At 32.3% G+C, this 25,244-nt stretch overlaps 1 protein-coding gene across 1 annotated transcript; it reads left to right on the top strand.

The window, feature by feature from the left end:
• The first annotated feature begins 17,944 nt into the window (after window positions 1-17,944).
• On the top strand, window positions 17,945-22,819 carry LOC124358288 (tetra-peptide repeat homeobox protein 1-like). The gene is made up of 3 exons (XM_046810585.1): window positions 17,945-17,959; window positions 20,834-21,934; window positions 22,686-22,819. Exons 1-2 carry the CDS (start codon window positions 17,945-17,947, stop codon window positions 21,914-21,916), a joined length of 1,098 nt encoding a protein of 365 aa, XP_046666541.1. The 3' UTR covers window positions 21,917-21,934; window positions 22,686-22,819.
• Window positions 22,820-25,244: the final 2,425 nt, after the last annotated feature.

Below are 25,244 nucleotides of genomic sequence, written 5' to 3'. Positions count from 1 at the left end.
TTTATAAGTATGTTAGTATCTATTAATATTCACTGCAAAATGAGTTTAAAAAAACAAAACTTTTACAAATTTAATAAACCAATCACAGAAAATTATGAAAACAGTAGAGAACTATTGACTCTAGTTACATATTATCAATTAACTAAGGTATAAACTAATTAGTAGAAGATAACTCTTATTAACATAGAATCATACAGTACATGAGTATAACTGTCTATTCAAAAAATAATAATTAGGTGTACCAATTTAATTATTTTTCAAATAAGTCATTTAAATTTTAATTAGCAAGCACCACATATATTCTTTAATTAAACAGCTGCATGGTTAGGACTCAAGGAAATACTTTACAGTACTTTGTTTTACTAACCGTGTTTCATGTTTATTGTACTTTCCTGGCTCCTTCTGAAAATTTGTCAGCTTCCAGAATAGTTGCAATGACCATGCAGGCTGCATGGATATCAGAATAGATTCAATAAAGAACATTGTCTCGGCTGTCAGTATAGTTACAAATTTTTCATACTTTTAGCAGCCTGAACATCAATTTTGGATTATAACATCCATATATATAAAATAATAAGATGAACTTACTAGGTGTGTCTTCCGCCCACGAAGTTCGAGGATGATCTCTTTTGTTTTTTTTCGGGCAGTTGATACCACTGTAAGCTTGCATTCATCTTGAACTTTCTTAATCAATGAAAAGTACGTAAAATAATTTTCACAACTTCAGGCCAGCAGCAGTTATATCAATAATAGGCCTACACAATGTGCAATTGTTTCTTGCCTGAAAGATCCCTGTGGTTCTATACGAACATATGCATCCCAGTAAGACATACACCTTGATTTTGCATCAACTAATTGAAATTCAAGAATCATTTCATCTATTGAATACTCATTTATAGTGTCACTATTTCTGCAGTTCTCCTAAATTTATCTCCAAAATTATACATGGCTAAGTGAGACTTGACGCCTGTGCCACATGATTTTAAGATAAAATACCAAGTCATTTGCAAGCATTCTGTGTTCCACCCTCTAACTATCCTGCATGACCAGCAATAGCTGAGGAGGAAACAAAAATCTTTTTTTTAATTTCACTCGGCTTACATATTTTTATAAATCATCCACAATTATGATTTTTCTTTAAATTTGATATTCCAGGATGAGTTGCACTGCTAATCCCTAAAATATGTATATTTTTACATCCCTCTATGAAGAATTTAATTTCTTTGTTGAAAATTAAAACACATAACAAATAGTATTCATCTGGGCACTTATTTACTTTTTCTAATGAGAATCTTTTACAGATGAGTTTAATATTGTCTCCGTTAAATTATTTGTGGATGTAGAGAACGTTTAAAAAGAGAAATTATTATTACATTCACAAACGTTTTAATCAAAATCACTTTCAACAATTATAGCAGCATCTCAGTTGTAAAAAATAAACTGAAAAGATGTGTATAAAATAATAACCTATATGTAAGACAGTGTTTTATTATTTATAATAATTGGTTCAATTACATTTAAATACATTTCATAAAAAAAATTCAAATTCATAGTATTAATATGATGTATGAATGAGAATAAAAAGTTTAGAACAAATTATACAGTAAAAATAAACAATAATAAAAATAATGTTATTTCAAAACCATTATGCTTATGCTATGATATACACATGATATCATATGTGTTTATTATTATCTACAGATAATAATAAATAAATACAGATGTTTGTAATCCACAAAAATAATTACTTTATTTAAGTAAGGCTGCCAATAAATCTTTAAGTTTTTTTAAGTCTTAAAATTTAAGTCTTTTTTAATCTTTAAATAAGTAAATATTAAACTTTGGGGCTAACTCTATTAACACGGTTCAAAATATGCAATCAAACTGTCTATAGAAAACATGTTGAATATTAGACTAAAACTTTTCATCCAGAAAAATAAATTGTTTTTTATTCAAAATTATTTTGTCCTCTGTTTAATATAAAATAACATAAAACCTTTTGTAAATCAATTGAAGTCCTGTGTAAATAACCTTATTGTTTGTTTTTTGTTATTTATTACAATTAATTTTTATAGTTGTTTATACATTTGATTTTTTATGTGTTTGAATCAAAAGAAACCTGAAAGATTCAATAGGTAAGAATATTATTACCACAGTAAAACAATTTAATGTTATAATCAGCTGATAAGAAAAAAACAAAATAAAATAGCTGGATGTTTTGGCTCACAAACAGTGCTTACAGTACATAATGACAGTGGGTATTGTTTAGTACTAGGTTATTATAAAGCGCATTATATCCCTTGTTTATCAAACGATTTTCTTAAACTTGGTACTGTTGGATTCTTTTAATTTTCTAAATAAATTGTAATAAATATGACTTTTTTTATCATATGTTGTTTTAAGATATATATGTTTACAAATTTGATACGCACAAAAAGTATGCCGCTATTTTTAAAATAAAGCTTATAAAATTTTGAAATTTCTTCTTTACTTAAGAATTTAGGTTATAAAGGTTCATGCCAATTTAAAACTTATTGCAACATAAAGTTATCTCATTACCTTATTTCATTATCTCTAATAAAAAATTGATGCGTGAAAAAATAAAGTGGCGATTATTAAGGTACCTAGTTATTAAGTTTTCAAAAGTGTTAATATAATATTTTGGTTTGTCTTTGGTCTTATACTTTAAATATTGATGAAGGGTTCTAGAACACTCTATACACGAACACACATACCACTTCTGAGATACCACACATATACTAAGCGGGATTTCGTAAGAGCCTCCTGCAACGAATCAATCTGACTCCTAAAAACAATTCTGTAGATTAGGTCCTGGAGAAGTACAGTCATCTCTTTCGCCAATGTTTACGGTCACGTACATAGAATGGACCCAATCTCTAGAAGAATATTGGATAACGCAAACTCCAGTAATCATGAGATAAAATGGATAACCAAAGTCGAATAAGATCTCAGACAGTTGAACCTCACATAAAATGATTGACAAGACAGGAAAAAATTTGAAACACCGTCAAAATACACAAAATTAATGTAAAAAATAATCACAGTATAAAAAGAGGAGACAAATGACGATAACAATGGAAGAACAAACGTAGCTCACGCTACGTGAAAGAACAACTAAAGAATATAAAATCATGAAGGCACCCATGTTTTTGCACTGTTTTAAATAGAGAATAATCGCAAGTAATATTAATAACTTAGTACATAATATACTTTATACTATTCTTTTATTATTGCTTTACTTGTGATTATAGTATATAATCACATATCTAGGAGATATATTAATAGCATATATTGTTACAAATTATTTTTATAACATCTTAAAATGTAATCAAAATATATATATTATGCAGACTAAGTGAATTTTAAATTTAGAAAGGAACTAGATTATCCACGGCAATCAGTATAGTCAAATTTATAATGAACAACCATTAAAGTGTGAATGAGAGTGCCGAAGATGGAACCTTAAAAGTCTTATATTATGTTGGTTTGTCTTATATTATGTTGGTTTCCTTTAAATTTGCGGTAAGAATTTTAGAATAATATATTAAATGTAAAGTGCTTGATCATTAGTTTAATGCATATTGCAAAGACGAAGTTAATTTATAATTGTTACTATTTTACCATCTAATGCATTGGAAATACTATTTAAATCCTTTTATAAAACTCACATTAATAGACAAAGCTGTGAATGTTTCCACCTAAGTACTCGAAATTGTCAAAGACGAAGTTAATTTGTAATTGTTACATTGTACCATCTAAGTAAATACACTCACATTAATAGACAAAGCTTGTGTTTTCCACCTAAGTTGCAAAGACGAAGTTAATTTGTAATTGTTACGTTTGTATTGTACCATCTAATGCATTGGAAATACTATTTAAATGCTTTTATAAAACTCACATTAATAGACAAAGCTGTGAATATTTCCACATAAGTACTCGATTGTTTGGTTGCAAAGACGAAGGTAATTTTTAATTGTTACGTTTGTATTTTACCATCTAATGCATTGGAAATACTATTTAAATGCTTTTATAAAACTCACATTAATAGACAAAGCTGTGAATGTTTCCACCTAAGTACACGAAATTGTTTGGTTGCAAAGACGAAGTTAATTTGTAATTGTTACGTTTGTATTGTACCATCTAATGCATTGGAAATACTATTTAAATGCTTTTATAAAACTCACATTAATAGACAAAGCTGTGAATGTTTCCACATAAGTACTCGAAATTGTTTGGTTGCAAAGACGAAGTTAATTTGTAATTGTTACGTTTGTATTGTACCATCTAATGCATTGGAAATACTATTTAAATGCTTTTATAAAACTCACATTAATAGACAAAGCTGTGAATATTTCCACATAAGTACTCGAAATTGTTTGGTTGCAAAGACGAAGGTAATTTTTAATTGTTACGTTTGTATTTTACCATCTAATGCATTGGAAATGCTATTTAAACGCTTTTATAAAACTCACATTAATAGACAAAGCTGTGGATGTTTCCACATAAGTACTCGAAATTGTTTAGTTGCAAAGAAGAAGATAATTTATAATTGTTAAGTTTGTGTTTTACCATCTAATGAATTGGAAATACTATTTAAATGCTTTTATAAAACTCACATTAATAGACAAAGCTGTGAATGTTTCTACATAAGTACTCGAAGTTGTTTGGTTCCCTTGACATTGCGTATGACATTTTTGCTGTAGGTTAAGGAAAACAAAGAGAAGGATACACACTCTTCTTACACCGGAAAGAGAATACAAGTGACGGAAGTGCTTTTGAAAAAGTATGTTTTTGACCGAAGTGGTCTTATCAATCTAATGTATACATATATTTTCTTTATCGGGGATATATGTCTACTTATGTTTGAAAAATATCATAGGACTCCATCATATTAAATTATAAATGTTTTCACTAAGTAGGCTATGTCCTTTAGTTTTGAAAATTACGTATAAGCTGCGAGTAACAGCTAGTTTATTAAATGTTTATATACTACTTTAAGGTTGATGACCAAATACCTATCACATTTTTATAATAAACCATCCCATGTATTTCTTTTGTATGTATGAGAATTGTGCAGTTGCTTTCTCTTGTAATATCCGTGCATATTTTCTTGAACGTTGATATCTCTATTACCAAAATAGATTTTATATGTTAATGAGAAAGTTTTGATATATAATTAGACTTCACAAAGGTAATTTTTAAAAGTTTGTTCCCAAGCATGTGGTCCAAAAATTGAAAATAATCCACTGGCAAGGTGTTTGTTCCCTGAGTCATACCTTAAAGATTAGGAACGAAAAATGTAAAGACGTGGATATGTAACAAATTGCTAACTGACTGCATAATACGGGAAACGCACTGAAGTTACACTAGCAAACCTCTTGCAAATTTCAAAGTGGAACCAAACAATTTTCTCCACTGATTTTCAGAGAGAGCAAATTATAAAAATCTCATATGTTTAAACAAATTTTAAAGGTATTTTTTGTAGATTTAATAAAAACTTTATAAATGCTAATATGTACTGCAAATTCAAACTCTCTAGACCAGAAATAAACTTAAGTGACAGTGCTTTAAGTGACGGTAAGTCTGTCACGGTCCTACCTAACCTAACCAATGGAGCGTGACAGACTTACTACCGCACTGTCACTTGCTAGGCGTGGTGTCATTTGCTGTTTAAGGTGATTTGTAAACAAAAAGAAACTAAACTACCTTAACCAGCAAAATAATATCACCAGTAACAATAAACATAAACATTAGTCACGGCTATCAGTTGACATTGCTTTAAGTCGCGCCTGCAACTAATCAGCTGCAACCCAGCAGTGCATGGGCAACGGCACGTCTAGTTCTCTGTCATCATGGTAAGCAAAACTTATACATTTTCATCAGCTGTTATTTGACTGGTACAAAAATAAAAATTGTTTGTACAAAATGGTACAAAAATATGCTTTAGTTTATTTTAATTTACGGCAAAGTTTTTTTTTCAAAACGTAGACCTGCGAGCCGACTTTTAAATGGTTAATAACTCTTTTCAGTGATTGGTACATCTTATTTCTGTGGTACAAAAAGGTACAAGAAAAGTATAAAATTCTGATATAATTTTTTTTAAATGATTCGTGATGGTCAGCTCACAGCTCTATACAGATTACATTTTACCATCTGCTAAATTAAAATGTAGCCTCCAACATTGCTAGAGAATTTTCCATTGTTCACATCACCGTTCAAGTCTCCTTTGAGAAAGATCATTATATCAATTGTGTACGTATTAGAATGCCGATTAAAAATTTACTTTCTTGGACTAAGATTGAATGCAGTTAAAACTAGGTAAAAATTTACATTCGTAAATATTTGGGATAGGCTCCTTATTTGAAGTACGTGTGAAATATATTTCAAGAAGCAGAGGGGCAGTATGGAGTACAGAGATTGCGGTTTCTAAGAAGTATATTCTATAGTTGTTCGCTGTTTACAAAACTTCAACAACAGTTCGGAATATTTGAAGTTCCATTTTCATCTTAAATAAATCGCCTGCTAAAATTTTGCACATTCTCCTCCGAGATAGCATATTTACAAAATAGAATCACTAATATTAGGTTCTAGTTCCTGAATATATTCATCTGTATTGCCAATTACAGGAGAGGATACAAATAACTCAGATTCGCTACCACAAAGGTTTTAAAGGAGGTGCAAAATATCATTGTAAACAAGTATCAAAATGTCATTGTACATTCACTACATAAATTACATTGCTGTGTATATAGGTACCGATGTCAACTATAGAATTCACTATTCGTCTGATGTGAAGTACTAAACTGATTGAATGTTTTATGAAAGTCTTCAGGCCTTGAAGACCTTTATAAGCAATAAAAGGAAACTGCTTATACAAGTTTTCAAGGTTTTAACACTTTCTTAAGAAATACAAGGTAATATCCACACAGTTTAAGAACTTCCCACTAAATATATGATGTCTATACAATGTGTAACTTTACAAAAACTTTATGATAAGTCTTTTTATAGTATGGTTTATTTTACTTTCAAAAACTACATTTCTTAGAATAAATCTCCGTACTGTTGTAATTGAGTTCTGCAAATTCTTCTCAGATCAAACCCGAGAATGAGTAAAAATGTCTTGTTTTGAACTAGTTTTGTATCTATGTTAAACTCATAAGAATATTAATGGGAGTGGGAAATTTATCTTGAATGGCATACGGCAGAACGGAGGGACGTAAAAGTTCTACAAGTGTCGGTTGACACACAGGTGACCTTTACGGAGTTGCGATCGTCTTCTGTGGAAATGTTACCTGCCATTCTCGAACCCACTTAGATAACTGAAAACAGGCATCCAAATAGGCTCAATAAATGTCTCCGAGACACTTTACGTTTGCTTTGGCGCGCCGGGCCGCTCCCGTGGACCAGGAACAATGTGGTATAACGGATCGGAGCAAAGGTTACTGGACGAGCAACGCTGCTGATGTAACAGTCTCGACCATCGCGGGCTCTGACCGGTTGCCCAAACCGAGCTCTCCGCCCAGGTGTGTCGGTGTCTGGTGCAATTACTTTAATGTTGATTGTCAGGAAGAGTTAATGCCGCTGTTTAACTTGATGGCTTGGCAGACAGTAATAATATTACATGGTAATGTCCAGGCTTAGTTTTTAACATAGAAAACGTTGCTTTTCTTAAAGCTATAACATGATTAACATGGGCGGATGAAGCGGTTTAATAGTCGTTTCAACTTTTAATGGACATAACGTAGAATCGTAGTAGGCGTGACTTTGAATGAAGTATAAGTGGTAATATTTACAACTTGGCAAGGAACCTTTTACAACTGTTGTGTCTCAATTGGCTTCTGCTTACGAAGTATAAGTGAGGATTTATTTTTATTTTGTGTTCAGAAATACTTTTTTGCGAGATATTTTTAGCTTAAAATTTTATTCCTAAAGGCAAATATTCATTATTGTGATCCCTTAACGTAGTACAGATCAACATAACTGAGGAACATGATCTTATACTGTAAAATTTGGCAATCGAAATATATTCTACGTAGTGCATCGACCCAATGTGAATGTGTAATAAATTTTAAAAAGTGTCCCATACGTATTTGTTAAGTGTTTATAAAATAAAGACTAAATAGGACTTAAAAGTATCCCTTCCGACTCACTAGCAGATATGAGCCTGAAACTGAAGATGCATTATTGGTTTAGATGTTTTATTTATGCAACACTTATGGAACAATAACTCTTAATTTTGGCATGTTAATATAATCGTAATAATTTATAACTCCATAATCTTGAAATGCTGTACGACAAACATTCTTATGAGCATATGAGAACATGGACTTGATTTAGTTAAATTTATAAATAATTGTATTCTTAAATATGTTCACTGAAACCCGCCCCACTTGGACATTTCTATAACTTTAAACGGCAACCATCTTGAAACCTTAGCAGTTATCGAAAAAAGTAGGAAGGAATATTGTTTGACGATTTTACGAAAAGTGTCAATGTTTATTTATATAGTGAAATACCACAAAAAAGATTTACGTAAATGTGAATGGCCACCAATTTGAAACGTTTTATTGGTTAAGATTGGCTGACGAACTCAACCAAGCTGTGTAAAAACGTCTCTGTACCACGGTTAATTTTAATCTATTAAGAACTACGGTAGTTTTCGTTTTCACAATTAATCTTGCAGTGTTATATACTAATTAAAACACAGCCCGCTATTTAGAATTCTTGTGTGAAAGAAAAATATGTGGACAAACATTATTTTTACTAAGCTAAGAATTCTAAAACAATAGTTTGCGTTATAATTATTAATACCTTATATATAACCATTCCTTTTCCAAGCTTTGAATGGCCGCATTCTAGAAACATTACGAAATATCGATAAAAGTTGTTTATAATTACTTAAGATTTTTAAAAATAATTCTTTTGGTCTGTGTTGGGAAAATAGTCAAGTCAAACTTTTTACTCGAATGCGAATGGCCGCCATCTTGAAACCTTTTTATCGGTTAAGTTTGACTAACAAACTCATCCAAAGTATGTGCAAGTACCCCTGTACTAAAATTATACAATATTTAAATTACGGTAGTTATCCTGTTTACAAGCTCGCGTTATATAACATAAGCCCATATATACTCGTATAAATTTCCGGATTATGATCAATTAAATTATAGGGTTATGATCGGTTAAAATTAAAAAATCATGTGGGCAATTTCAGTAGGCTGTGTTATAGGAAATCTCCCTATTGATTTGCTTATTTTAAGTCTATTCTTGAAGGCGTAGTTTTAAAAATACTCATCTAGTTATGTTTCATAATATGAACAAAGGCATTTCGTTGCTTAACTTTCTGATAGTTACGTGGTTTACAAAAACCATAGATTGAAATCTATAATTATAAAAGGCAGGAGTATGCCACAACGCGTCGTGTCTGGTAAAAAGATTCTCTGAGGTTCAATACAACATTTTCAAGTCTATAGCTCATTTCGTCATTGACAGATAGAACGACAAGTAATCATAATCATAGAAATATTTACATCCTTCGACAATCAAAAATGAAATTGTGTTAGCCTTCTGAGTGATAGGCTTAGTCAAATTCCATGGCTGGACAAGTATAAAACTCGATCTTGTTCATGTATAAATGAAGTTTCATGCAAAACTTAAAGTTTATAGATGAAATATTTTCTGAAATATCTCTCATATAATACATTCACATTTTTTATTAATTTGACAATTTATTTTAGTGTTTAAATAGTAAAATACTGCAAACTATAAGTCCTCATAAAATTATGTTGGATTTGTTGCGATAATTAGGCTACATGTATTAATATGTTACAGATTAAATTATCTTAGTATACTAAGTAAGGTTACAGTTTTTTAATCTGACATTTCCTTGTTTCTATCATGGTTACCCATAAAACCAATGTTAAAAATATTCGATGACTCAGCCAAATTCCATGGAGTGACATGCACCATAATCGAACTCAGTGAAGGAATCATATAGAAATTAAGCTTCATGCAGGAAGTCTATAGGTCAGTTCGTTTTCGAGACCTGTAGTGCGGACAGACAGACATACAGACAGGCAGAAATTAAATTTCCCCAGCCTTGACTTATATAGGATTACTTAACCAATCCATTTTTAATGTGATACAGCGATCGATTTCGCCCCATTGGATCTGTTTAGGCTAATGATATAATTCTAGTATTATTCGTCCAATGATACATGACAAAATTATATAATCTGCTTGAAACACTAGTTGTTTAGTTCATAACACAAACCGATATACATACGTATAGAAATACACTTAATAATACATATATTAGATTTATAACCGTCCCTCATAACCTTAAATGCATATTAACTTTCACTTTCTTACACTTACAATCAGTATTAATTTATTTACAAGAACTCATTGCCTAAAATTATTACAATATTAAACAGGTTGAGGGTTGATCCAGAAGGTAATTTTTAGCAGAAACCCCCTTATTGTTGTTAATTATCATTGATGTTATTTAGATTTTGTGATCTTCACCAGGATTACGTTATGAATCCTTTAAAAAGTTTTGTAATCATAAAAGCTAATAGGTTCACCGTTTATGTTATATTTTTTTATATTGATATGCTAAGCAATCCTCAATAATACAGTAATATTTGAAGTTATTTGAACATACTGTAACATTAAAGGTCTTTTTATCGATGTTCATCAGTTTTAAAATGCTCACTCATATTTAAACAATTTTCATGTCCGAAACAGCTGAAAAGTTACATTTATGAAAGAATTACTTACTTTATTCAGATAAAAAATATAAATAATACATAAAATTATATGAACATATAAAATGTGTTACCGTAATAAAATTACACATCGACAAAAATTTAACTTTTATCCTTATGAAAAGCAGAGCGTATAGGTCCTAAAAAATTTATTGCCTTCCTAAATGTAAAATTTAAATTATTTTTACACAATTGAGACTAAAGACACACATAATGTACGAGCATTATTGATCTAACCTCATTATTCGGAAGGAGTGACTGAAGAATCAGTCAACAGGTTCGGACCGTGTCGATAGGAATACAACGGTGTCCTACAGGATATCTTAAAATGCAATTGAATAATTTTGTTTAAAGATCATATACAATGTTTTTTTATCATTATTTATGTCAGACGAAAACAAAAATAAATGTAGGCTCTTTAAGTTTTAATGAAAAAAACTTAATACTTCTCTTTTAACTGTGGCAACATTTTGCTATGATTATTTGGTATAAATATAAGATAAGACCCATTTTACCACGTACAAGAATAGATAATATTAAAATAAACTTTTGTGAGGTAATTATTCGTAGTAAACAAAACATATTGTCAGTGAAAAACACGTTAAATGTACTTTCAAGAGCAGCCGGTTTTATTATAGTATTAGCATTTCATTAGCTGGGATATCAATAATTTTAAGCAAAAACAAATATCTATATAAAATTTAAAAAATTGTAAAATCTTTTATGTGTTATCAGATATCTAATTTATACACTATCCATTCTAAAGTAAGAAGGAATTACGTAATATATTGTTTAAAAAGTTTGAATCCTTTGCAAGTTTGTATAATTTTCGTAACATTTACATTTAATATTGAAATTAACATTGAATGACATACAGAGAGGAGAAATCGGACTACTCGAGAACTTAACTACAACCCTCCTCCTATTGTCCGGGATGAGAATCCTTTGCAAGTTTGTATAATTTTCGTAACATTTACATTTAATATTGAAATTAACATTGAATGACATACAGAGAGGAGAAATCGGACTACTCGAGAACTTAACTACAACCCTCCTCCTATTGTCCGGGATGAGAATCCTTTGCAAGTTTTGTATACTTTTCGTAACATTTACATTTAATATTGAAATTAACATTGAATGACATACAGAGAGGAGAAATCGGACTACTCGAGAACTTAACTACAACCCTCCTCCTATTGTCCGGGATGAGAATCCTTTGCAAGTTTGTATAATTTTCGTAACATTTACATTTAATATTGAAATTAACATTGAATGACATACAGAGAGGAGAAATCGGACTACTCGAGAACTTAACTACAACCCTCCTCCTATTGTCCGGGATGAGAATCCTTTGCAAGTTTTGTATAATTTTCGTAACATTTACATTTAATATTGAAATTAACATTGAATGACATACGGAGAGGAGAAATCGGACTACTCGAGAACTTAACTACAACCCTCCTCCTATTGTCCGGGATGAGAATCCTTTGCAAGTTTGTATAATTTTCGTAACATTTACATTTAATATTGAAATTAAAATTGAATGACATACAGAGAGGAGAAATCGGACTACTCGAGAACTTAACTACAACTCTCCTCCTATTGTCCGGCATGATATAATGCAGCTCAATGTTTACTTCAACATAAGTGGCATTACATAATTGTTTGTTCATCATGGATAGTTTATTGGATATTCAATCCGTTAATTTCTCTAGTTCTTGCTCTTTAAAGTGAAGGCCGCGCTCGGGGGCTCGCAGCTTCTCTTACGACATAATCTCTTTACAGTTTTTGCTCAACACAAACATTTCAACCAGCGCTCGTTATGTACTGGTACACTGATTGCCGCGTTTTTCTTCTTCTCTTCCGAGAGCTCTGGGATACCAGACTAGGAACGTCATCTTAGCAAATTACTGGACCGACCGACTTGATCTTTCGAGGAACATCATCCTTAAACATTCTGATAAGTTTATAAATTATAATAAGTATTGCTACAATGGTCAAAATTATAACTGTAATTTCTCCAAATATCCCTCACAGACATCGGCAACGACATCCATGTACCTGCCTAAACATTGTTTCATCTCGTATTATAAGTTAATATTCGTTTGAGGTTGCCTGATGGTGGAATCATTAATTCCGAAAGACTTTGCAAGAATAAAACTAATGTTGAAAATCGGGTATTCATTTTCCAGTGATATATTTCCTGTATTATTATCTGATTATTTTACATCTCAAAAATAAAATGAACTATAGACTTGAAATTTCGTATGAAACCTCGGCGCAGCCTGTATACTTGGTGTAATACATTTCAGGTTAGTAGCATTTACTACATTATATAGTAGCAATACAGAAAGTACTTTTTGTAATTGGTTTCTCGGTAGATTTTGTATTGTGTTTCTTGGGAAATAGCACAACTTTAGAACCAGTGCCATATTTTCTGTCTAATTTCAAATTCCATGTATAGGCTATTTTGAATCCTATTTGGAAACCCCAGGTTATTACATAAAATATTCCGGAATACGATATCAAATACGTATTCTGTAAAATCTAACAAAAACCTGTCCTTAATAAAGCGATGTTTTTTGTGTTAGTGATTAATGAGTGTACTACATAAGGTATGACTGGTTTTTATATAATACTGGTAGTAATAATTAAAATAAAAAGTGCACTCTAAGGTTTAGAGATTAGTCTCTATTTTATATTAATGTAATCAAGAGAGTGGATCGGCGTCAGGCGCCAAAGCACACGAAGGGGGTTCAAGTGAGCCGTTGATCTGCAATACAGATACCGATATTGGCGAGGAAGTAGTTGACCAAGTGCAGTGCAGTTTTCCGGTTCACTAGGCGCTCCCTATCCGCCCCACCAACACGACTTGCGCAATATCTCACCTTACAACGTGTTATGTCAGTCTACTCTAGCCGGGCCGCGGCCTATGCCATCTCAGGTGACACTCGGTCATGCTTATGTCACTGATGCTAGGCCAGCGGAAACCGATATCTGGACTATTCAAATAGGTCAGAGGATAGAATAAGATTTTCTAGCGGCACCCAACTTTAACTTATTCGTCATGAAAAAATGTGAAGTTTTACGTACTTACACCAGCAATGTTAACATGTCATCAAATCACTTGCCATGATTTAACAAGTTTCATACTATAATAATATATTTACTTGGACAATGCATATTTCTAACTATAACATCAGCCGTACTTCCTATATGCTGCTGTGCATAAGAACCAAAATAACAAATATGTTTGTGATTGCTATACGCTTTCATGATGTAGACAGCAACGTATTGATTTTAGAGTATATTAGATCATGGCTATGATATCAATGAGTCTATGTTCTTCCGTAAGTAAACTGTTGATTATAACGTTGGTAGCTATGCATTGTTTTGGGGTGAGTTTTGCGGTGAAACCAAGCAGTCTATACTCGACTATGAGCGAACTGTTTTTAGGCTTACATTCAACATCATCTGATGATGATAATGTGTGCACTGTGCATCCATGCATTTCTTTTGATGATGTATTTTAGTTTACGGTGAAACCAAGAAGTGTCGTTATGAGGCTTACACTCTATATGATCACTTTGATAGCATAGACGGCCATGCATTTCTTTGGGTCATGTATTTCACTTATACAGTGAAACTAAGAATATTATGCATATCTATGAGTCCACCGTTATCAGGATTACATTCAACATCATCCGTTGCACATTATCTGATAAATGTAATTATAATTGGGTTAATAACTGTCCAGATTTTAGCATATGTTATCAGGATTACATTCAACATTATCTGATTAACTGTCCAGATTTTAGCATATCTATGATTCCACCGTTATCAGGATTACATTCAACATCATCCGTTGCACATTATCAGATAAATTTAATTATAATTGGGTTAATAACTGTCCAGATTTTAGCATATCTATGATTCCACCGTTATCAGGATTACATTAAACATCATCCGTTGCACATTATCTGATAAATGTAATTATAATTGGGTTAATAACTGTCCAGATTTTAGCATATCTATGATTCCACCGTTATCAGGATTACATTAAACATCATCCGTTGCACATTATCTGATAAATGTAATTATAATTGGGTTAATAACTGTCCAGATTTTAGCATATCTATGATTCCACCGTTATCAGGATTACATTCAACATCATCCGTTGCACATTATCTGATAAATGTAATTATAATTGGGTTAATAACTGTCCAGATTTTAGCATATCTATGATTCCACCGTTATCAGGATTACATTCAACATCATCCGTTGCACATTATCTGATAAATGTAATTATAATTGGGTTAATAACTGTCCAGATTTTAGCATATCTATTATTCCACCGTTATCAGGATTACATTCAACATCATCCGTTGCACATTATCTGATAAATGTAATTATAATTGGGTTAATAACTTGTCCAGATTTTAGCATATCTATGATTCCACCGTTATCAGGATTACATTCAACATCATCCGTTGCACATTATCTGATAAATGTAATTATAATTGGGTTAATAATTGTCCAGATTTTATTTGTGAGAAAGGTAATTATAATCGTCCCCCTAGCTGGTGGAACATCACTTCACGGCCGTGTAGAGTTAATAAATGTTTAGATGATATCTTTGAGAAAAGTAATTATAATCATCCCTCAAGCTGATAAGACATTGCAGGCATCCTTGCAGGGTCAGATTCTATGTCTAGTACTGATAAATGTCTAGATGATTTTTTTTAGAAAGGTAATTATAATCGACCCCATAGCTGGTTGGAAATTTCTGCATTGTCAAATTCTGTGTCGAGGTTATATTTGTGAGAAAGGTAAATATAATCGTCCATCTAACTGGTAAGACATTAAAAGTATAAATTTCTACATGATATTTGCAAAAAAATGTCTACTATCATCTCCATACATAGTGGGACATTGCAAGCATCAATGTCTAGATGATATTTGTGAGAAAGGTAAATATAATCGTCTACAGAGCTGGTGGGAATTTGGAAGCATTTCTACATTGTCATATTCTGTTTTTAGCGATGATAAATGTCGAGATGATATTTGTGAGAAAGGTTATTATTATAATCTCCATACACAGTGGATATGTTCAAGCATCGATAACTAGATGATATTTATGAGAAAGGTAAACATAATCGTCCACCTAGCTGGTGGAACTTTGCAACAATTTCTGCATTGTCACTCTATGTTTAGCGTTGATAAGCGTCAACATGCTGTTTGTGAGAATGTAATTATTATCATCCCCTAGCTGGTGGGATATTGTAAATATTCATTAAAGGTTCGGTTCAATGTATATCGTTGATAAAGATTGAGATTTTTTTGACAAAGGTAATTATAATATTCCCACTACCTAGTGAGACATTACAAACACTTGCATTGTCAGATTATGCGTTTAGCGTTAATAAATGTCAAGATGTTATTTGTGAGAGAAGTAATTACAATCATCTGGTGGACATTGGAAGCATCAATGTCTAGAGGATATTTGCGAAATTTATCCACCTAGCTGGTGGGACTTTACAACCATTTCTGCATTGTCATATTCTATGTTTAGCGTTGATAAACGTCAACATGGTTTTTGTAAGAATATAATTATTATCACCGCCTAGCTAGTGGAATATTGCAAATATTCATTTACAGGCCAGTTTCAGCGTATATCGTTGATAAAGGTCAGGATCCTTTTGAAAAAGGTAATTATAATAGTCCCCCTACCTAGTGGGACAATGCAAAAATAAACACCACACACACCACATTGCATTGTCAGGTTATGCTTTAGCGTTGATAAATTTTTCTATGATATTTGGGAGAGTGATAATTATAAGGTAGTCACAACCCCCCCGTCCTAGCTGGTGTGATGTCGCAAGCAATCCTCGTTAAATTCTGTGTCTGGCAATGATAAATGTCTGTATTATTGAGAAAGGTAATTATAATCATCTCCCTAGCTAGTGCTCCTTCTAGCGTTGATAAATGTAGAGATGCTGTTTGTGAGAAAGGTAATTATAATCATCCTTCTAGCTGGTGAAAAATTGCAAGCATCTAGAGTAAAATTCTACGCCTAGATTTAATAAATGTCGAGATTTTATTTGTGAGTAAAGTAATTATAATCATCTGATGGACATTGGAAGCATCCTTGCAGGGTAAGATAATACGCCTAGCGTAGAATCTTAGGATTTAATACTTAATATATATTATCGCATCTCGCGATGATAATTGTCGAGATTTTATTTATTGAGAAATTTAATTATTATCATCCCCCTACCTGGTGAAACATTAAAAGTATCCTCGCTCAGTCATATTCTGCGTCTAACGTTGATAAATGTCGAGATATTATTATTATGTGATATAGGTAATAATAATCATCCCTCTTGCTGTTACGTCATTGCAAGCATCATTGCTCGGTAATATTCTATGTCTATGTCTAGCGTACATTATTGTCGAGATATTATTTGTGAGAAAGGTAATTTTAAACGGCCCCCTATCTGGTGGGACATTGTAAGCATTTCTGCTTTGTCAGATTCTGTGTCTTGCGATGATTATTGTCTAGATATTATTAGTGAGAAAGGTAATTATAAACGGCCCCCTGGCTGGTGGAATATTGCAAGCATACTTGCCGTAAAAACCTATGTCCAACGTTGATTAACGTCGATATGATATTTGTAAAATTTCACACTATATATATATATGGTGATGCCTATCACTTTTTAGTATTTAAAAAAGTATCATACCTTCCAAATTTTGTTAATATTATGTATTTTCTCAAAAACGGTAAAACTATAACTTTTTTTAATTTTAATCTGTACATTACTATTGAGTCCCGGTTGTTAGGGGCAGGTTCTCTAATTATGGCGTGGGAGCTTAATATCGTATCGTCTACAGTAGTCGGTTGCTGCTAAATGTTGCTTTGTTGTCCATCCAATGTCAAGTAGTAAATTTGTTGAAATTCATTATCATTGTCCATTCACCAGGCAGATTACGCACGATGGGAGGGACCCAGTGAGAAGAAGTGGGGTAAAGGGCCTCTAGGTCACGAGGAGGTGACCAGACAAGGGGGGCGAGGGGTGGTGAGGTAAAACTGGAGTGAAAGTGGTTCGTGCTATCTATATAATCCTCTGAACCCCCAACAACACACATACGGAATTATGCGTTCATACCAGGTAACATGTTCAACATTAATAAATTTAATAAATCTAACATTTTAATTTTTTTATAAACTTAACATAGTTTAATAAAATTTTAATAAAGTTTAGGGAAGACTTAAAACATGTTAATATTATTTAATATGGTTTCCGTAGATAATTTAAATAAAATTCATTAAAATATGTTCTTTTTACGATTTATATGTACCATAATACTTATAATTTTTTTTTAATTAACATGTAACGAGTGTTGAAACATTGTTTATTTCATTTTGCATCAAAATTAATAATACAGAAAAAAGTGCAAAATTTCCTGTATTTAATATACTAGTACTACCAGCGACTTCCTACGCAATTTCCTGCCGAGTAACAAACTATAAAGAACTGAAACTAACTAAATCATATAAGAAATAATAAACAAATAAATATCGTAAACAATAAATTTCAAACCAGCTGTGATGTAAAATATTGTAACTTTCTGCAAAGAATTAAAACTTTTAATCGAGAAATTGAGACTCATCTTATATGTGCACCACATAATTCTCTATATTTAAAAACTGAATGTTGTACGATATCAGCATTCCTTACTTAATGTCTGTAAAAATAAAATTGAAATGTTTGAAACAATTTTTAAATGATTCTGTATATATTGAATAGCATGTGCATTATATATATATATATATATATATATATATATATATATATATATAAAACGCTTTTGTATATTTGGTTTTAACTGTAATGTATATTGTGAGGAGTTGCTGCTAGTTGGACAAACATTTTAGTTTTGCATTTTCTGTGAGGTACCTATATTGAAAATAATTTTAAGCCACATCACTTATTAGTTATCATTTATTATTTAAGTATTTGAAAGATTTCAGTGTACTATTTATTGGCTCTTACAACCCTTGTCTCGACTTAACGGTAATGAAGCATTCTCCAAAAACCATTGAAACACAATTTTGATCATACATTAATGTATGTATGTATGATTCTCTAAAATTCAGGTTCTGTGTATTCTTTTCTTTTCAAATAGAGATATTCGTAATTAATATGTTTTTTTTTATTTGTTATTATGCTTCTAAAATTTTTCTTTTATACATACAGAGATCATAGGATTTGACCCACAGAGATCATAGGATTTGACCCAAGCCAGACATTTGTGCCTAAGAGACATGTATCTCGTGATAAATTAGCACTTACAGAAAGCACCGAATTACAACGAATTCACACGGCACTCTACCGTGACCAAGAGACTAGTGTCACTCGATAAGTCAATAAAATACAGAAAGCATCAGATTACAGCCAAGCCAACAAAATGTGTCTCTGATCTTTGATACAGGAAAGGGTCATCGTAGTTTTCCTAAGTCAAAATGACAACAAATCGGACCTCCAAGTAGCTATATTACTCCTATTTTAGAATCAACAATGAATGATTAGATGCACTATGAATAAGGAAGGAAATTAAATTATTTATTTCTATAGTTAATGGTTTCATAACCCAAAAGTAATTTCAAAAATAGTAACGACCTTTTTAAATTAAATATTAATTATTTACATCTAAAATCCGTTACACTAAATCCGTTCATGTTAAACTGTGAGTATTCTTCAGTGATATAGGTCATCGTTTTAAAACGTAGAATACAAGATAAGAGAATTATTCAGGTCTTCGGCCCTGTAGAATTGTAGGACAATAGACAGTTATTTGATAATAAGTAGATATAAGGCAGTATGAGTATTTCATATAACTGACAATTAACATTTTCAAAAATTCTAAACAATACATTTCTTAAAATATGATATCTTATTTTATATCATATTTTAAGAAATGTATTGTTTATAGAATTTTTGAAATATATATACTTTTCAAAATATATAGTTTTATATATGTATTATGTTCAGATTTACATTTTACACTATTTAGTGGGAAAATGTTAAATACAAATGTAATATTATGTATTTTATATTTATTTGTGAAGTTTTGATTTTAACTAAATAAATTAGTAGTATCAGTACGAGTACAAAAATAGGCCTGTATGGTATATTTATATGCAGTTTAATTTGTATTTATTTCTGATTATAAGATTACACATAACATAATAAATACTACATCCTTACCTAGTTTATAACATTATAAATTTTGAGATTTGGCATTTTTTAATTGTATTTCCAACATGTGATAATTGTTACGACACATCCCTGAAGACTGTTTACAGTCACTTAATTAACACTTAGAAGTTTCAAAAACCTTGTAAAAAATCACTTTGTAAGTAATCCAAGAATTCTTAAACACTTTTTCTTTGTTCTCAAAGTTGCATAAAAATGAGATAAAAATATTTCTTTGAAAACTTGAAGTGGATGCTATCTAGAAACTTTAAATTAAACAATATCACATAATGTCGATTAAAAGATTATTTTGATTTGTTTAATATTTTTTTAAATACATATAATGTTGAGATAAAATCTTAACATAAAACGTTAACAATCACTATCTTGAAACTGTTTAATGGGTGATCTACTATCTACATAACTTATCCAAGAGACAAGTAGATACTACATCTGATCAAAGCTCAGTATGAATTCCATTGCACTACATTTGATCATCGATTCCTTTTCACTTTTAACGCTCACCGTATTTAAATGTTTAAAATTTGTAAACCCATATAAGGAATGTGTAGGTGATATCTCTGTAAAATGTTTAGTTTGAATGTTTGTTACACGCATATATTATAATAATATATTAATAATGTGTTGTCTATGCTATTGTGTATTGGATGTTTAATTGGGAGGAATAACATCTCACATATTATGAGATCTAATACAACATACATGAACTGTAGAAATTACCAGTACTTACATACTAGCCAAAGTTACTGACCACCGTTGTTTCAGGTGCTCGTCGTAGCGTTCTGCGTCTTCGCAGCTATCAGCGCGGAGGATGCTAAGAAAACGTCCAAGAGAGGAGTTTTCGGCGAGAGCCTAGGATTAGGCTACGGCAGTGGTTACGGAGGTGGCTACGGAGGTGGTTACGGAGGTGGCTACGGAGGTGGATACGGAAGTGGATACGGAAGTGGATACGGAGGTGGCTACGGAGGTGGATATGGAAGTGGCTACGGAGGAGGTTACAGCGGTAGCTACGGAAGTGGCTACGGAGGAGGTTATGGAGGTAGCAGTTATGGACTTGGTGGCGGTAGTTACGGTGGTCTCTACAGCGGACTGGGAGTTGGCAGCTACGGTGGAGGATATGGCCTAGGAGGAGGTAGTTCCCCCGTCACCGTAAACACCGTGAGCCACGCAGTCCCTGTACCTGTACCACACCCAGTCCCTGTTCCCGTCACCCGCCATGTTCCGGTACCGGTTCCTCAAGCGGTCCCTGTTCCAGTACCGCGTCCCTACCCTGTTCCCGTTCCCCAGCCCTATCCCGTGACCGTTACTCGTCATGTCCCTGTTCCTGTTGCCCGCCCAGTACCCCACCCAGTGCCTCATCCCGTTCCCGTCGCAGTACCTAGACCCTACCCCGTCCCAGTCCCACAACCCTATCCTGTTACAGTCACCAGGCCGGTTCCTGTACCTGTCCCTCAGCCCGTCATCGTCCGCCAACCAGTCGCTGTCTCCACTGGCTACGGTGGAGGTATCTCTAACTACGGTGGCTCTCTTGGATCCTACGGTGGTTCTCTTGGATCCTACGGTGGCTCTCTTGGATCATACGGTGGTTCTCTTGGCTCCTACGGTGGATCCTACGGAGGCTCTCTTGGATCCTACGGCGGTTCTCTTGGATCCTACGGCGGTTCTCTTGGATCCTACGGTGGCTCCCTTGGATCATACGGAAGCAGTGGAGGTCTCGGATCTTCTTATGGACACGGCATCTCTTCCTCTTACGGAAGTTCTTACGGTGGATCTGTTGGATCGTCCTACGGAGGCTCCCATGGAGGGTCTTCGTATGGATCTGGTCACGGATCACGCGGGTGGCATTAATGTCTCTTACATTATTACGTGAGTATTTGCACTATTTAAAATGTAACTGTAAGTTAATTTATTATAAGTTAACAAATTGTTGCTTAATGGTTTTATTTGGAGCAACAAGCAATTGATACCTCTCCGATGTGACATGTTGGGCGCTCCCGGCTTGTGCAAGCGTATCTTTAAAGTAGTCGTGCTTGCTTATGCGTTGACGGAATTCATTGGAAAAAGTACATTTGGAAGAACTATAAAAATTTAAAGGATTTGGTATGTTATAAGTTAGTATAACTGATGTAAAACAGCTGATGCCTATCAAAAGACAAGATGTTTGCTACTCCCGACTTATGCAAGCCTATCTTAAAAGTAGTCGTGCTCGTTTATGCGTTGACGGATTTCGTTGAAACAAGTACCGTTGGAATTTTCATGGAAATTTAAAATACTTGTTATCTAGGAAAATTTTTATAACTATACTGGTTGTTCAATTTAACTTTAAAAACGGACAATTTTTTAATATTAAATAAAATAACTTAATTATTATTTTGCATTCGCCAATTAATCAATCAAACTTATGTGCGAAATTTGATTTCTTTAACAACTATTTTTAGAGATATTAATTATAAACAAATGTAAATGGCGGCTACCAGCAAAACAAGACTTTTTTACCTATGTTTATATGATATTTTTTGTTTAAAATGATGAATACTATGGAGATACACTGAACTTATATATGAACTGTCCTAAGTCAGTATTACAAGTATTGTCACTGTACTGTGTGTGGTTGCAGATAATCCGCAAGCATGTCCCTGCTCAACTAGTGAACACGATGTGTTGCCAGCAGATCTCCTGTCCACGTCTTGTGTGAGATGTCTGTGATCTCCTCCGCTCATTTTAGTCTCATAGTTACCAACGTTTACCAAAAACTATAAATAAAAATACGTTTTTTTAATATTTAGTTTCTTTCATTCTTTCACTTCTTCATTTAATTATAGTAAACCTGTAAATATTACTTAACTTTAGACTCACTGATAAATATGAGGTGCTTCCGTAATTTACATTTGAAATTCGGAAGACTGTCTGAGGTTTAAATTGGCAACCACACTTTTATCGTATAACGTTATTCACTAGAAAATAAATATATTAAAATTGAGTGCAAATATCCGAAAAATCAATACTGACGAATATATCGATACGTGTACACGTTCTAGCTTTATGCACCACGTAAAAAGTTAAACACTTATTAAAACAATTTTTTGGTATGTCATTTTGAAATTATAATTATTTTTTATAATTATAATATTAATTATAATTATCGTATGAGATGTTAGCCATTGGGAACAAAGTGACTTGGAACCGAGTAAGCACAATCTATGTTTGTTGGTAGGCGGCGTTTCACTCTACTAACCAATGTGTTTTCACTGACTTTTTTTAATTAGCAAATTATGTCATAAATTTATAACACAATAAATATCAATGTTTTTTAGTTACCGCATCAGAATACGACGATCCAGTCAGAAATGGCAGCGCATAATGTAGTTCACAATGTGTACCTAAAACAACCCGCCATTTCTGATTGGATAAACCTTTTTAGATGCGGTTTGCGGAATTCAACTCTACTAAGTGAGCTCTTTTCAATGAGGTATCACTCGACCCATGCTTCAATTTAAGATTTCCATGTTTTCCTCTGTGGGCCGTCCCCCCACGGTTGGCATGTCATGGTAATAGCAAGAAAAAATAGTTTACATAGCCATATGACACTGTGCAAAGTTTATAGATGTTATCTCCTATGGTTTTTAAAATATTAAGCCGTACCCATACTTTTCAAACACCCTGTATATATATAAAACAGAAATATTGTATAACAGATAATAACTCACTTAGTTCTTGGCGGAGTTTCATGTATTTGTGTGATTGGTCACACGTCTTGTTGTACATCATTTTAATACTCTTTGCATTCTAAATATTTTTACTAAGAAAACATTTAACTACCACTATTCGTGTGACGGTCTTAAGTGTAAAGAAAATAGTTTTTGTGTTTTCTTTTTATGCCCACTCCTTTGATAAGAACCCAGACCGAAAATATTTTTTCTAATACTTCATGACACAAGCTTTCAAATGATAACACTTTTCAAAAGTTTTCTATCACTGTAAAATCTAGTTTTTTGTTTAATACCGGAGTAAATAAAATTTTCAAATTAAATTAATTGTGTTTTTAATTTAAATTAGTTTTTATTATAATTCCTGTTACCTTATATTACACAACTAACAAAACGATAACGCAACACTAAAAAGCAGAAAAAGTCAAATAACAAAACGAGTTTTCTTAAACGAGTATATGACTTAGGAGAGTATAAATAATTTTTCTACTAATATACATATTCATTATCACATTCAGATTCTACTAAAACATCTAAAACTAATTTTAATAGATAATTTTTTATGTAAACAACAAACGTAACCAGTGTACCAAATAATTAATTGATACATGAATAATAGTGAAATGTTACCACAAGTACTTATAATTTATATTAGTAGTTACGAATCCATTAACGCCACACAGCTGTAATGTTTCTGGCACTGTTCCAGTCCACATTTCTTTAATCTGACAAGGCTGACACATTAAAGTTTTTGCAATCTCTGTAAGTAATGAACATTGCCTATTTTCTCTATTTTGCATTGGATTACACTGTATAGTAGTTTGTGGTCGGACAATTTATTTCCTACAATCAAACATACTGGATTCATCATTCCACATCGCTTTAGCTGTGTACTCTTATCACTACGATATGGTCGATCAACTGGATGAGTAGTTGTTTGTTACTCTTGGTGGTTAAATTATGTGCTGAACTGTCATAAAAGATTTAGAAAGTTCACATGTAGTCTGACATTTAGTATCTTCTATCCCAAGAATAAAAGATATGTGTAGGATTTTAAGTATGAAATATGATCGGTATTGTACGACGTTCAATAGGCATAACTTTCATGTACTCAATAAAATTGTTTTCTTATGTTTGGAGCGTTATAATGGACAAGTCCGTCGTTATAATGGACAAGTCCGTCTCTACATAACATCATCAATACTTAATATACCGTGACACGCTGCCAAGGGAGGAAGACCTGTTCATTAATTTGGATATTATAGAAGTGTTTTCATAAAATTATTAATTCATTAAATTATTTAAATTCTTAACTGACACTATATTATGTATTAGAGATATTATTTTTACAATATTATTATCAAACACTGCCAAAAAGAATAAATATTTAAAAATACCTGCATTTAAAATTATCTTCCAATTTAAATTTAAATTTTTCTTATATGGCAGTCTCGTTGTGCATAGCAATG

The sequence above is a fragment of the Homalodisca vitripennis genome, chromosome 3 (assembly GCF_021130785.1).
Source record: "Homalodisca vitripennis isolate AUS2020 chromosome 3, UT_GWSS_2.1, whole genome shotgun sequence".
NCBI classification, from domain to species: domain Eukaryota; kingdom Metazoa; phylum Arthropoda; class Insecta; order Hemiptera; family Cicadellidae; genus Homalodisca; species Homalodisca vitripennis.
This window is presented reverse-complemented; position numbering and strand designations above follow the sequence as displayed.